Source organism: Microtus oregoni, unplaced genomic scaffold, assembly GCF_018167655.1.
Source record: "Microtus oregoni isolate MIOR12 unplaced genomic scaffold, Mior012 000016F_ref0000370, whole genome shotgun sequence".
Classification (NCBI taxonomy): domain Eukaryota; kingdom Metazoa; phylum Chordata; class Mammalia; order Rodentia; family Cricetidae; genus Microtus; species Microtus oregoni.
This window is the reverse complement of record NW_024543075.1, coordinates 34382049-34395072: the sequence shown is the minus strand read 5'-3', so window position 1 is coordinate 34395072 and position 13024 is coordinate 34382049. Positions and strand designations below refer to the sequence as shown.

The window sequence follows — 13024 nt, the reverse complement described above, 5'->3', positions numbered from 1 at the left end:
TGGCTTTCTGGAACATTTAGCTAATGCTGACTCAGAAAGCACACAAATGAGGAAGGCAGATAGCACAGTGTCAGCTGCCGAAGGTTTCCCCTGATCCCATATTCCCCTGTGGGCTCCGTTCCCACACTTCACTGTGGTGGTTCTCAGAGCCCATTCATCCGTATACGCTTGCGACTGTGGCTGCCTCTAAGAAAGACGGAAGATAAATTGTGCCTCTTTCCTTCCTACAGCCAGTCATTTCCCCCCTTTCTCAGTGGCATTGCCTGGTAGTGTGTAGAGAATAAGAGTGATGCTAATTATCATAATAAATGCTCATCAAAACACCACTCATTCCTTACATGCATTGAACACATCTACATTGCTAGGAGATTCATTTTTTCCAAGAGACCAGATTCATAAAGTCTCATTTGGGGTCCAAACAGTGGCTCAACAGTCAAGAGCACTTGTTGCCCTGCCAGAGGATCTGAGTTTGGATCCCAGAACTCACACTGGGCAGTTCATAAGCATCTGTAATTCCAACTCCAGGGTATTTGATGCCATCTCCTGACTCCGCAGGTACCCACACTCATCGCACATACCGACTCACAAGATGTATGCATACATACTAATAAATCATTCTTAAAACTCATACTTCTAAAACACAAATAACATAATTAAACATTTTGCACCCTACAAAAGGAGCTTTGATTTGCATAACAGTTATCATCACGGGGATTATTTATTTATTTATTCATTTTTTTTTATTTTGGTTTTTCAAGATAGGTTTTCTCTGTGTATCCTTAGCTGTCCTGGAACTCATTCTGTAGTCCATGTGGGCCTCGGACTCAGAGATTCGCCTGCCCCTGCCTCCCGAATGCTGGGATTAAAGGTGTGCGCCACCACCACCCAGATTATTGTGCCGCACTTTACTTAGTAACTTCTGCTCTATTCTGGTAGAACTCAATTCAGTCTCCACCTTCTTCATCTGAAGTATATGGACAATATCCACACTGTGTTCAGTCAGAATGCACTTGACATTTCCAAACTGGATTTTCAGTGGTTCATCTTCTTCAATAATTATAGTTAGAGTTTTTGAGTAATGCCTTGAGCAAAGGTCTGGGAGTTTTCTCCAAAATAAGTGTCCTTTATGGGAGTGGTATTGCCTATTTAAAGATTTATTATACTATTTTTAAGTTAATGCTTATGTGTGTGCCCATATGTAGGTATGTGCACATGAATGCAGAGACCCAGGCAGGTCAAAAGAGGGCGCTAGATCCCAATTACAGTATAACTGCCCATCATGGTGCTAGGAGCTGAATTCGGGTCCTCTGCAAGAACAGAACTTATTTTTAAATACTTAGCCATCTATCCAGACTGAGTGTTGCTTGTTTAATTTAACACATGTAATCACAAGGATAATTAGTTCTAATTAATTGGTATGGGTAACAAATTTAGACATATGTGCAGAAAATTCCAGTAATGAAAACCTGTTCTTCGCAAACACTGAGAGCTTCTAAGAGACAGGGAAGTAGCCCCTGAATATAGCCAGCGTGAACTCCTTACTTATCTGTGCATAAGCCCAGGGCATTGCATAAACATAGCAACTCTAGCACTGAAGTTTGAGAAAGAGGTAGGAAAGTGTCCTTCTGTAATTGTCTGTAATGCTTGGCATCATGATAGAAAGAATAAATCATCAGAAGGGATGGCAGAAAGGGAAAATTTGCTGTAGAAGACAGAGCATGTGACACCGACTTCCATAAACAAAGGGACAGACAGGGACTTCTTGGATAAAGAGGGTATGAATGTTTGTACTAGGGCTAAGCAGGAAACAATTTGTTAATGATCTGGGTAAGAGAAGAATTTAGCCATTGTTAGAATATGATTGGGAATAAATATTATTTTCAAGACAGGTTCTTACTAAGTACTAAAGCTAGCCTGGATCTTTTTTTTAAGAATGAACAATTTTATACATGTATATGATGTATTTTGATATTCACCCATTGCTCTCTCTTCTTATCTCCTGCCTTCTCCTTCCCAACTCCCTCTTCTCAGCAAATCCCCCTCCTTCGCTGCCTACTTCCTATAGTCCGGCGTTTAACTAAGATAGTTTCCATGTGCACGGATGTGGAGTTGTTCCCTGTAGCTTGGGCATCTTAGTAGCGGCTACATTCCTGAAGAGAAATGACGCCTTCTTCCCTGGCAGCCAGTTCTGGCCAGCAGCTGCTCATGAACACCTTCCGGGCGTGATGGGGTGCGGATGGTCGCGTTTGGGTCCAGGTGGCCACAGCTGCTGTGTTTCACGACTGAGAAAGCCACATCATGCCCCAGAGACCACACTCCACAGCACTCCTTCTCACCCTAGAGCTCTGCGGCCTTCCTGCTCTGTCTCCTTCCTGTATTCCCCGAGTCTTGGTGTGGAATGGCATAACGTTCTCTTTAGGTCTGAGTACTCAGCATGCATTCTCAGCATCCTGAGACTATGTGCTAACTGTCTCCTCCCGAAAGGGAGCGTCTCTGCCCGAGGTTAGCAGTAATCTTACTAACACTAGCTAGACAGTGGTGGTGCACTCGATTGGCGTTCGCCGTTTCCCCGGGTTAGAATATACTCAATATCGACTTCTAACCCTCTCCATGTGAGAAGCTTTGTTGCAAGGAACTACTCTGGTTTCCTTTCTGTCGCTGTGACGAAACACTGAGAAAAAAACAGCGTGGTGAGGAAGGTATTTATTTCATCTTACATGGTCCCAGCCCATCACTGAGGGAAGCCAGGGCAGGAACTGGAGGCAGGAACCTGGGGCAGGAGCTGAAACAGAGGCAATAGAGGCACGCTGCTTTACAATGTCTGAGAATGATTGGGATGAGGAAACGCAGCCCTTCTAAGTAACAGCTGCTGGGATCGCCAAGAGAACCACAATGGGAGGAGAAATGTGTACAATTAGACCCTGTGAAATTAAATGAAGTGATTATCCATTGAACGCCAAAGGGCAGCAGCAGATGTGAAATGTGCAAGCCAGGGTCACTCCATGGTTATAAAACCAGGAGTAAAAGTTCATAGGTCACCAGACCACAGATTGCCATAGCTGGACCCAACGTCAAAGACAGAGCTTAATTCCGAGATCACGGGCTTTGATCGGAAGAAGATTTGAGTTGTCTTCTAAATTCAACACTTGCAATTGAAATACAGTAGAGGTTTTGAAAAGTGACAGCACAGAAATACAGTGCAGATACTGGGCTGAGGACAGTGTCCGGACCTGGGTTTAAATCTTACTAACACTAGCTAGACAGTGGTGGTGCACGCCTTTAACCCCGGAACTCAGGAAGCAGACAGGTCTCTGCGAGATGGAGACCAGCCTGGTCTACAGAACGAGTTCCAGGACAGGCTACAACGCTACACAGAGAAACCCTGTCTCAAAAACAAACAAACAAAAAATCTTACTAACACCAATAATCCATGTGTCCTTGAGCATGTTTTAAGAAGCACTTGAACTCCCTGGGCCCCAGTTTCATTGCCTGTCATAGGAGAGAGCTGCATGAACTTAGAAATAATAGTGGTTCTATGGCAAGAATTCGGGTTATTCTTAAGAAACGTACAGGTGGGCTGGGTGGTGGCGCACACCTTTAATCTCAGCACCTTTAATCAGCAGAGGCAGGCAGATCTCTGCGTACAAGGCCAGCCTGGTCTATAGAGTGAGTTCTGGGACAGCCAGGATTACACCAAGAAACCTTGTCTCCAAAAAAGGTGAAGAAAGAAAGAAACATACAGGTAGGCAAGTGTATTAGTCACTGTAGTCTAACTACTGCAACCAACAACTCCACAACTCAACGGCACACTTGAAATGTCCCTGGTATTGCAATGACTGACAGGTGCTGACGGCAGTAATAGTGAGTGTGTACAATGAGGAATCCACAGCATGATGTTTTCACAGACTGAAGCTGTTTCCATCTGTCTCCCGTGGCACTCCTGCCTTCTAATCTCTCTGAGTTCCCTTCCAAGATCTTCACAGTGAACCAGCAGGTGTAGATAACGGTGCTAAAGATTGCTTTTGAGGCTAAGCCTGGAATAGATCACTCCTGTTCATAGTTGAGCAATCAGAACTTAGTCACATGTTCCCATCTAACCTGATTAAGAAGTTTTAATTCAGGTATGTACCCAAGAGTAAAAAAGAAAAATGACTTGGTGAACATGGAAAGGTCTGGGCTTGAGAGTCCCTGCCTGGCCACCCAGTATGGGGCTCACTATTTCCCCCTTCTGCAGAACACAATACTCTTCTCAGCGGAGACCACCCAAGGTCCTACCCTGCAGAGTTCCAGATCTCAGAGATATGCCCTGTCTTAGCTATTTTTCAATTTCTATGGTAAATCACAACCAAGGCAAGTTCTAAAAGAAAGCATTTAATAGAGGCTTATTGTTTCAGACAGTAAGTCCATGACTATCATGGTGGGAACATGGTGCTGGAGCAGTAGCTGAGAGCTTACATTCTGATCCATAGGCATGAGGCAGAGAAAGCTAACTGAAATGGCTTGGGATTTGTGAAACCTCAAAGCTTGCCCCCATAGATACATCTCTTCTAATCAGGCCGCACCTTCTAGTCCTTCCCAAACAGTTGCACCAAACTGGGGACCAAGGACTCAAACAGATGAGCTTGTGGAGGCCGTTCCCATTCAAGCCACTACATCCCCGGTATTCTGATCAGGTATACCTATGGCCATTTGCAGACTTGGACCCATGGGGACCACTCCCCAATGTACTGAGGAGGCAGGAACTGAGGATCTCAGTGAAAGTTTTTTCACTTGTCAAGGGGAAAGATGGACGTCATGGCCATCACCAGGCTAGAGCGGTTCAGGAATGCCAGAAAAATGGCGTAATGAAGATCATTGCTATGGACGGGAAGCAGTTTGAGTGTCACTCAAGTTTCTGTTGTGGTTAAACGGTTGGTCTCCGGGGTGGTACCATATGAGGAAGAAGAAGCAGTTCCTTTGGGAGCTTTGGGGAGATGGTTGTTGTATAGGAAGGAAGCCTATACCGGCCACCCTTTTCAAGTGGGGAGCTTTATTGAGATAAGAAGGGGTGGGGGAAGGAAAGGAAGAGAGAAAGAGAGGGAGATGCAGAGAGAGAAAGGGGAAAAGGAAAAAGAGAGAAGTAGGCAGAGTTTCACGTTTAAAGAGACAGGGTACTGCCTGCCCTGCATGCAGGTGTGACACAGGACATACATGATGCACTCTGTCAGGCCCTTAAGGGATGGGGCCAGGTTCATCTGGATGCTAACATTCTTCTATTCTTTATTTATTAAAAAAAGGTCAGAAGTTAAGTGTGGCAGGTAGGGGAAATGAGGGTATTGAGTTCTCAAGACTACTTCCTGCTGATCTGGGGCATTGACCATCTTTGGGGGACCTGAGAAAGCTGGGGTGCTGGTCACAGCCTAGGGTATCTGGTTGTTTCACTGCTGTCCAGGCTATGTGGAACTGTCTGGCGCCTCTTGAACCTGGCAAGATGCTGGCAGAGCAGAGAAAAAGGTTAAGCTTAGGAAAAACATTTTCCTTAGGTTCTGATAATTGAGGAAGGGGATGTCAAGACCAGGGAAAGGTGGGGAGGCTTAGGCTGCTTAGGAAGGGAGGGGTGCATCTGACCTGTTCGAGGTGAACCCAAGTTGACTTCCTGGAACTCACAAGAATTCTTTGAGTGTGTGAAAACATAAGTCTAGACACATTAGAAATGGCAGTATATTTGTGCCAGAAATGACTTTGATTAAAAACGTTAACAATCTTTCTTCTATCCAGAAAACTGTGACAGATGATCTTGCACAATGAAAGGCATCTTTGGGATCTATATTTAGAAAACAACCACAGGGAATTTAAAATCTTGAGCTTGTAACTGTGATAATAGTGCTGGCACTCTGCCAGAGCTAGATTAATGGCTTATCAGAAATTTATTGAGTAGTGTCAAGATTATCGGCACTTAAGCCTTTTCCCTCAGACCTTTATATCTGGCATTTGCACACCTTAAAACACATTCTTAGACCTAAAGCATCTCAGATCCTCACATCCCAAGCTCAGTACTGGGTCAGCTCCTGGCAGGACCTGCTCCTTTCCTTCATTGTGGTATCATCTTAACGTTCAGGAGAAATCTGTCCTGTGAGTTGTCCCTTCTTGAGTCTGGAAATGAGGTAAATTGTGTCTAGACCTTGTATTGGCTCCAGGAGAGTGAAGCCTGTGATCTGAACTTTATACAGAGAACTGAGAAGATGGCTGAAGCCTTGGTTCCTGCTGTCAAGCAGGCAAAGCTATTGGTCTTCAAACTGCATCAGAGTTCTGGAGAAGGATAAATTTTACCTGGGTTAATGATTAAAAATGTCAGAGACTTACTTGATTGGCTACCTAGACAGCCACCCCAGGGTCCTCCATGGTCACTGAGGGCAGGTCTTAGGGCAACATCGTCTTCCAGCTGGCAGAGGTAGGCCTGCAGGGCCCCGGAATAACCCCCAGGCGTCTGCAGAGGAAGGACTCATGGGAGAGCTTTACCTTCGTCTTAGGTAACTTGAGGCAGTTGGTTCCCCAGTGTCCTGTTTTCCACAGTGTGAGGAGGGTCTTTGCAGCAGTTGAGGTGAAAGATGGGTTTTCTCAGTGGCTAGTACTACCACTTGTGAAGCAAAGTCTGGTTGGAGGTTCTTCTGTTCTCATCTTCTTTAGAGGAAAGAGGAGTGCTGCCAGGAGCTGACCTGTCTCTTGACTGAAGTAGCGGATGTTGTAATCCCAACAGACAGGTAGTTGAAAAGTGATCTATCAGTCCAGGTCAGGGTCTCTGCATACCTCAGGCCACCCGCCCACTGGTGGGAAGGACCGTGGGGAGAGCCTGGCAGAGTCATAACACCAATGGTATGATTATGTGCCAGAGGGACCTTGGTGGGTGCAGAGGCCTCACAGTGGGTGAAAGACTAATACGCCATACAGACAGAGCTCACGTGGGAAGTTTTATTGAAATAAAGGGAGTTAGGAAATGAAAGGGAGAGAGAAGAGAGAGCAGGGAAAGAGAGACCTGCTTGCCTCTTCAGAAGACAGCGGGAAGAGCTCTGGTTCTGGTTTTCTGACACATGGCCGCTCGCTCCAGCGTCCACACCTGTCACTACCGTTTGCCCCTCACTGGGAGCTCCTTGTCAGAAATGAGCTGGCAAAGGCACCATGGGCTTGAACTCCAGCATCGTGAACCAAATGAACCTTTTCTGAAGCTGAACGTGGTGGGGACACACCTACACTAACAGGGTGAAGGCAGGAGGATCACAAGTTCAAAGCCAGCCTGGACTACAAGTGAGAATCAACTTCAAAACAAACAAAAGAGAACCAAGGTCTAGGTTCGGTTGAGGTGACTCAGTGGAAAAGGTATGACTCCCTAAGGCTAATGACCTCGTTCAGTCCCCAAGACCTATAGGGTGGAAAGAGAGAACTGATTGCTACAAGGAAAAACTGGATATTCTATCTTAAGGCTGACAGTCCCATAAAACATAACATATGAACAAGAGTCGTATCTCATATCCAAAAGCTGGAGGATGGCCATTGTCAATTTTATCAAAGCTAGAATCATCTAGGTCCTAGATTCTAGGAGCTGAGCTTCTGAGTATGCCTATAGTGGGTGGGAAGGCCTGCCCGCCGTGGGGGCACCATTCCCTAGAAGGGATCCTGGATTATATGAGAAGGAGAAAGTGAGCGGTGCACATTCACCACTCTGGTTTCTGGCTGAGCTGCAGGTGACCAGCTGCCTCTAGCTCCTGCTGCCAAGAATTCCCCACCATAACAGGCTGTACCCTTAACTGTGAGCCAAAGCAAACCCTTCCCCCGTGAGGTTGTTTTTGCCAGGGTATTTTAGCAACGGTAAAAGTCACAGACATCTTTGGAGAGAGATCCCATCTTTACAGATTAGACCCTGATTCTCCAGTTCTCTGGGGATCTAATCCAGCACTGGAGAAAGATTAGGCTTCGGCTCCACATAACAAAGAGGCATCTGACTTCTGCCAAAGGTTTGGAAATGTGCATTTATTTTCAAACTCAGCTACGTGACATTCTAAGTTCAGCACTAGCACACCTACCTGTGCGGGGCTTAACGTGAAGGACTGACAGCCGGTGACATAGGTCCAGCGTCCCCCTTGCTGTTCCCTCTTCCAGGCTGTGCAAAGGAGACAGACTTCACGGTGGCTAGAAAGTGAAGGTCCTTTAGGAAGTGACATCAGTGGTGCCACAAACACATTCCTCTGCAGCAGAAGGCTGGCAACCAGACGCTGGAAGCTAAGCAGAAATGTCCTGTTTCAGAGGCATCTTGAATGGAAACTTTTATTTCATTTTACTGTGATGTCAGGAAACACAAGGCTGGCTTCCGTGTCACTGGCCGTGTGTGGCAGCAGCTGTACCTGCTTCAAGTTATCCCCTGTTTTCTTGAAAAGGTGGCCCAGCGAGGGTGTCTTCAGCCACGCTGTTCTAAGTATGGCTATGATCTTTGGAGATGTTCTTTTCCTCAGCTGTCCTCACAGCTGGAGTAGTGTGGTTGCTGGTCTAGGGCCCAGGCTCCAGCAGGCTTCAGAGGCCAGCGATGATGCTGAAGCAATTTGCAGATGCTCCCCTTGACTCTGTCTCACCTAGAACAGGATGGGAATTTGTGGCCCAAAGGACGAAGGGCTCGCTCAAGTTGGGCCTTCTTTAGGTGTGGGGGTGGACTGAGCCTAGACATTGACCCCCTAGAGTCCTAGCAGCTGCTCTCTCTGTGTTCCATCTACACCCTGTCTTTGGCTATACAGTGCTTAGTAACTCAATCTCCTTTGGCTGTATTTGTTCTATGGAAGACACCAGGTAAACAATCTACCTATGCCTGCAAAACCCCACTGCCTCGCTCTGAATCTCATTACCTTTAATGGCACATCCAGGTTCCCCACTCTGCCATTTCCATCCACCGCAAAGGACGTCCCTTCAAAAGCAGCATTTTAAAGTGAGGCCTAGTTGGGATTGGTAGAGGACAGGCATGTCTGTCAAAAAGAAGTGATTGCATGGAATCTTGAACTTGGGGAAAGGGATTGCTGTAGTCTGGTTCCATTCTTGTTCTCTCAGAGTAAACAGAGAAAGATAAAAACCAGCTGAGATTAGGAATCAATCATGACAGGTTTCTCATGGAGACAGGAAGGTCCTGAGGGTTGTGGTATTGAGAAACCTCATGTTCTAGGTTGCTCTCCACCTTCAATGCTCACTTGTTCTTTCAACCAACATTGAAATGATCCCCTCCAAAGTGTTTGCCATGTTAGGTTCCTACCCAAGAGATGGTAAGGCATAGTATTTGAGGGAAAACGTCCAGGGAGGCAGATGTATAAATAAGCTAGACCGTAGATACAGGTCAAGGGTTGAAATTTCACCAGTGCCGGAAGCACTAAGTGGGATGCCCCCAGGATGCTGGGCATGGTGAGAACGTGGAAGGCAGTCACTGAGGCCTGTATGGAGGGGTAGTGTTTGTGACTCTCAAGAGTGGCGAGAAGAGGACAAGGGCAGGAGAGATGTTCATGAGTTGACCTACAGCTGGAGAAGCAATTTCATTTTGGAACCATGGCAGGTTTGAAGCAGAAGGGCCAGCTAGGGCAGAGGTGGGATCAGACTGGAAGGCGCCTAGCTGAGAGACCATAGGAGAAGGGTCAGGGGTACAGACCTGGGGTCAGACCACTCTAGTTTAAATGACTTACTTACTAGCTATGTAAGCTTGACGAGTTGTATCAGTGTGTGTGTGTGTGTGTGTGTGTTTGTGTGTATGTGTGTATTCTTGTATCATTTATGCTTCTGTTTCCTTTTTTAAACAGAGAAAGAGAAACCACCATTTCAGATTTTGTTTTTCCTGAGGACTAAATGAATTGCTACCTATATAACACTGAGACAGTTTTGACTCACAATAAAAGTCTACATGAGTGTTAGCAACAAAAACAATGAAAAGCAACCACCACAGAAGTCCTATCTCTAACTGATGAGAGCCAAATGAGGGTAACAGCTGAACAGTGGGAGAGAGGCGTGCTGGAGGTGAGGTGCGCTCCTTCGGTTTGATGCTGAGCGGGTCTTCCAAAGGACACATTTGGGCAGGAAACACCATGAGAACGGCAGCCCTGAGGTGCAAGGCAGAGTGAGAGTCCGGAGTGGAAGGCACACCTTTTCTTACCCAAGGGGTGGGTTAGCTATGTAGGATCACTTTCAAAGGCACTGCACAACCAGGGAACAGACCGTGCAGAAGAGCAGCTCCAAACTGGTACTGGACATGCAATGCAGACGTGATTTCTTAGGGCTTTCAAACATCTTCAGAGTGTGTGGAGGGCTCCCTGTATTGATGCCTCGTAACTACTGTTCCATACCCAGTGAAAACCAATTGCTTGGCACAACATGGCTGCCACTGAGCAGAGCACACTTCCAGAGAGTGGGTGTCTGTGCACAAACATGTTGTGTGTACAGTCCGAATGCATAAAGATACGTTATATATGAACTCACATCTTCCTGCTTCCTTTCGAGCATGGGGCTACTTTTAGCCTGTGTACTTTTCTGAGGAAGCTTTTCCCACGCTCTGACAAGAAATGGTGATTCTGAAGGAGAGAGAGAAGGCTAAAGAGAGGTCGTGGCAAATGAAGTGGGAAGATATCCACGCTGTGACTCCAAGTCCCAGGTCTGATCCTTATGGTCAGTACTGGCCATTAACTGCAACTCTTCCTGATTCTGAAACATAGGGAGGAAAAGAGAGAGCAGGCTTCTCGCTGTCCCCTGAATGAAGGGCCTTCAGTTCTCCCAGCCCTCTGGGTCAGGGGCAGGGCTCTTCCCTTGTATCAGAGTCTTTCGTGAAGGTCACTTTTTGTCCACCAGATGCTTTCCCAGAGAAGTTTTGCTGATCCCTTCAAAGCATCAGCTTATGGTGTGTGAGTAGCTTCCATGGAGGTGACGAGGGGGAAGAGAAAGCCTCCTTGTTCCCCGATGGGATGGGTGGCCACATGGCACACCTGGGCCTGGCACACTGTCCACGGGGGCAGGGTGTGGGGTGAATGCTCTAGAGGAGGGTACGGCTAAGGAGTCTGAGGCCCTACTGCTCCGCTGGCTGCTCTTGCTGGAGTCCTGAGCTCCACCACGAGTCCCGCTGGGCCGCGGAGCAGGTGGATCTCCCAGGGGGCCCCTCGGTCTGGTCTGTACACGAGTTATAGGAGTTGTAGAGCCCAAGCACAATACTCAAGACCAGCATCACCGCGGCCATCATCCAGATCACTTGCCAGTGTTGACACAATTTGGGATACATGACTTGTAGGAAATGGACCAGTTCTTCAAGTTTGCTGTCAATAGAATAAAGAGATTAGTATATTGAGCACATATCCTATGCCCAGACCCATACTTCCCTGTCTGGGGATACCTTCTATGCTGTCTAAGCAAAGGTTCTTAAGCTCGGCTACACAGGAAATCGCCTGGCAGCTCGTATCCAAAATATCCCTGGCCTTCTGAATGAGAATCCCAGTAATAACCTAAGAATCCCCGCGTGGGTCTGGTGCCACTGGTCCCTACTCTAAGAGGCTTATGCTGATGTCTGTCAACTTCATTATGCCCATCCTCCACTTTGTCCCTCCTTCTCTTCCCCCACTCTCTCCAAACTGTTCTCTCTGTGTCTTCCTCTTTGTCTGCATCTGTCTCCTCTACTTTAATCACGTTCCCCCTTGCTTGTTTCCCAACTTCCTCTCAGCCCATGCTCTCTCTTTTCAGTTTAGTAAAAGGACATTTGATCGGAGTCCCATCCTAGAGGTTTCCAGAGGTGTCCTGTGCATTTAACGCAAGCTATGTTTTCTCCTGTGTCCAATTCCAACTCAACGACCTGCAAAGCAAGATGACTGAGGGTTGCTACACCATAGAGGTGGCGAGAGTCACCAAGGGCTTTCTGAAGGAAACATGTCTCACAAACACGCTGGGATGCTCAGGCCCCTGGCTCAAGATGGAAACTTGAACAGAGAACTGGTGGGAAGTAGATGGCTTGCCATGGGCAAAATCCTCAGCAAATGCCCTCCTAAGAAAGGGACCAGGTCCTTGAAGTGCTTGCCTTGGGTGCCATGGCCACAGGGACAGCAGTTAGTTTCGTGTCCGTGCGGGAACCCCACCAGCAATTTCAGCTGTACAATTGCAGACAGCTTAGCACACTTCTTCCAAGAAATCACTGACTATTTATGTGACTGCTGGGAAGGACATGTGTGAGGTGCAAGCTTCCTTCCTTCCAGCCCTATTCATCTTGAGATCCTAGTGGGATATAATTGGAATCCAAAATAGAGTCATTTTTTTGAGCTATACTCTTGTGCTCCAAAACAGGCTGCTGGTGTGGGGAGAAGGCCACTCCAGATCCACACTTACAGATTTACTTTCTAGTTACACTTATGGAGGGGGGAGTATGCCCACCAGTGCGCATGTGTCTGTGGCGGCCAGAGGTATCAGGCACCCTGGAGCTGGATTATAGGAGGTTGTGAATTTAGGTCCTCTGTAAGAGTGGCATCTTTCCAGCCCCTACATCCATCCTCAGTCTACAAAATAGGTGGTCAAGATCTGGGTACACGATCCCTACGTGGTCACCTGGTTTTCGGCCTAAAAGAGAAACTGGAAGCAAAATTAAGCTAGAAATAGAATTCCTTTTGGGTCAATGTTTGATGCTAACCCTTCTGTTTTCGAAGTAGTATTGGACCTGCTTAACTATCGTTCATGCCCATAGAGTACGTCTGAGCCAGTGGTGAGAGAAAAGAACCAGTTTTACAGGACATAGTGTGAATCTCAGTTGTGTTACATAATAATGCCACGGACCACGTTAAGAAGGTGCTGGGTTGCTCTGCCTGAAGTTCTTCCAGAGATGGATATTTCTAATAAATGGCTTCATTGCATATAAAAGAAGAAGAAACTTCGAGGACTTAGAGTTCAATGCTGAGACCCAAATAAGGGTCTAGTTGCTGGGCTAACTTAGGTAACATTTTCTTAACTTATTTTTTTGTTTTATTTTGTTTTGGGGGTTATTTTTTAGTTTATTTAATTTGTA

At 46.7% G+C, this 13024-nt stretch overlaps 1 protein-coding gene across 3 annotated transcripts in view; it reads right to left on the bottom strand.

Annotated features, from left to right (window-relative positions):
* Window positions 1-7362: 7362 nt before the first annotated feature.
* Irag1 (inositol 1,4,5-triphosphate receptor associated 1) overlaps window positions 7363-13024 on the bottom strand; it is an 81737-nt gene continuing 76075 nt past the window's right edge. For 2 of the 3 annotated variants that reach the window (XM_041666963.1, XM_041666964.1), the window contains one exon: window positions 7363-11297. In XM_041666963.1, coding sequence (XP_041522897.1) covers window positions 11054-11297 — 244 coding nt within the window. In that variant the 3' untranslated portion in view covers window positions 7363-11053. The remainder of the gene's footprint in view (window positions 11298-13024) is intronic. The other variant, XR_005975790.1, reaches the window with a different exon arrangement.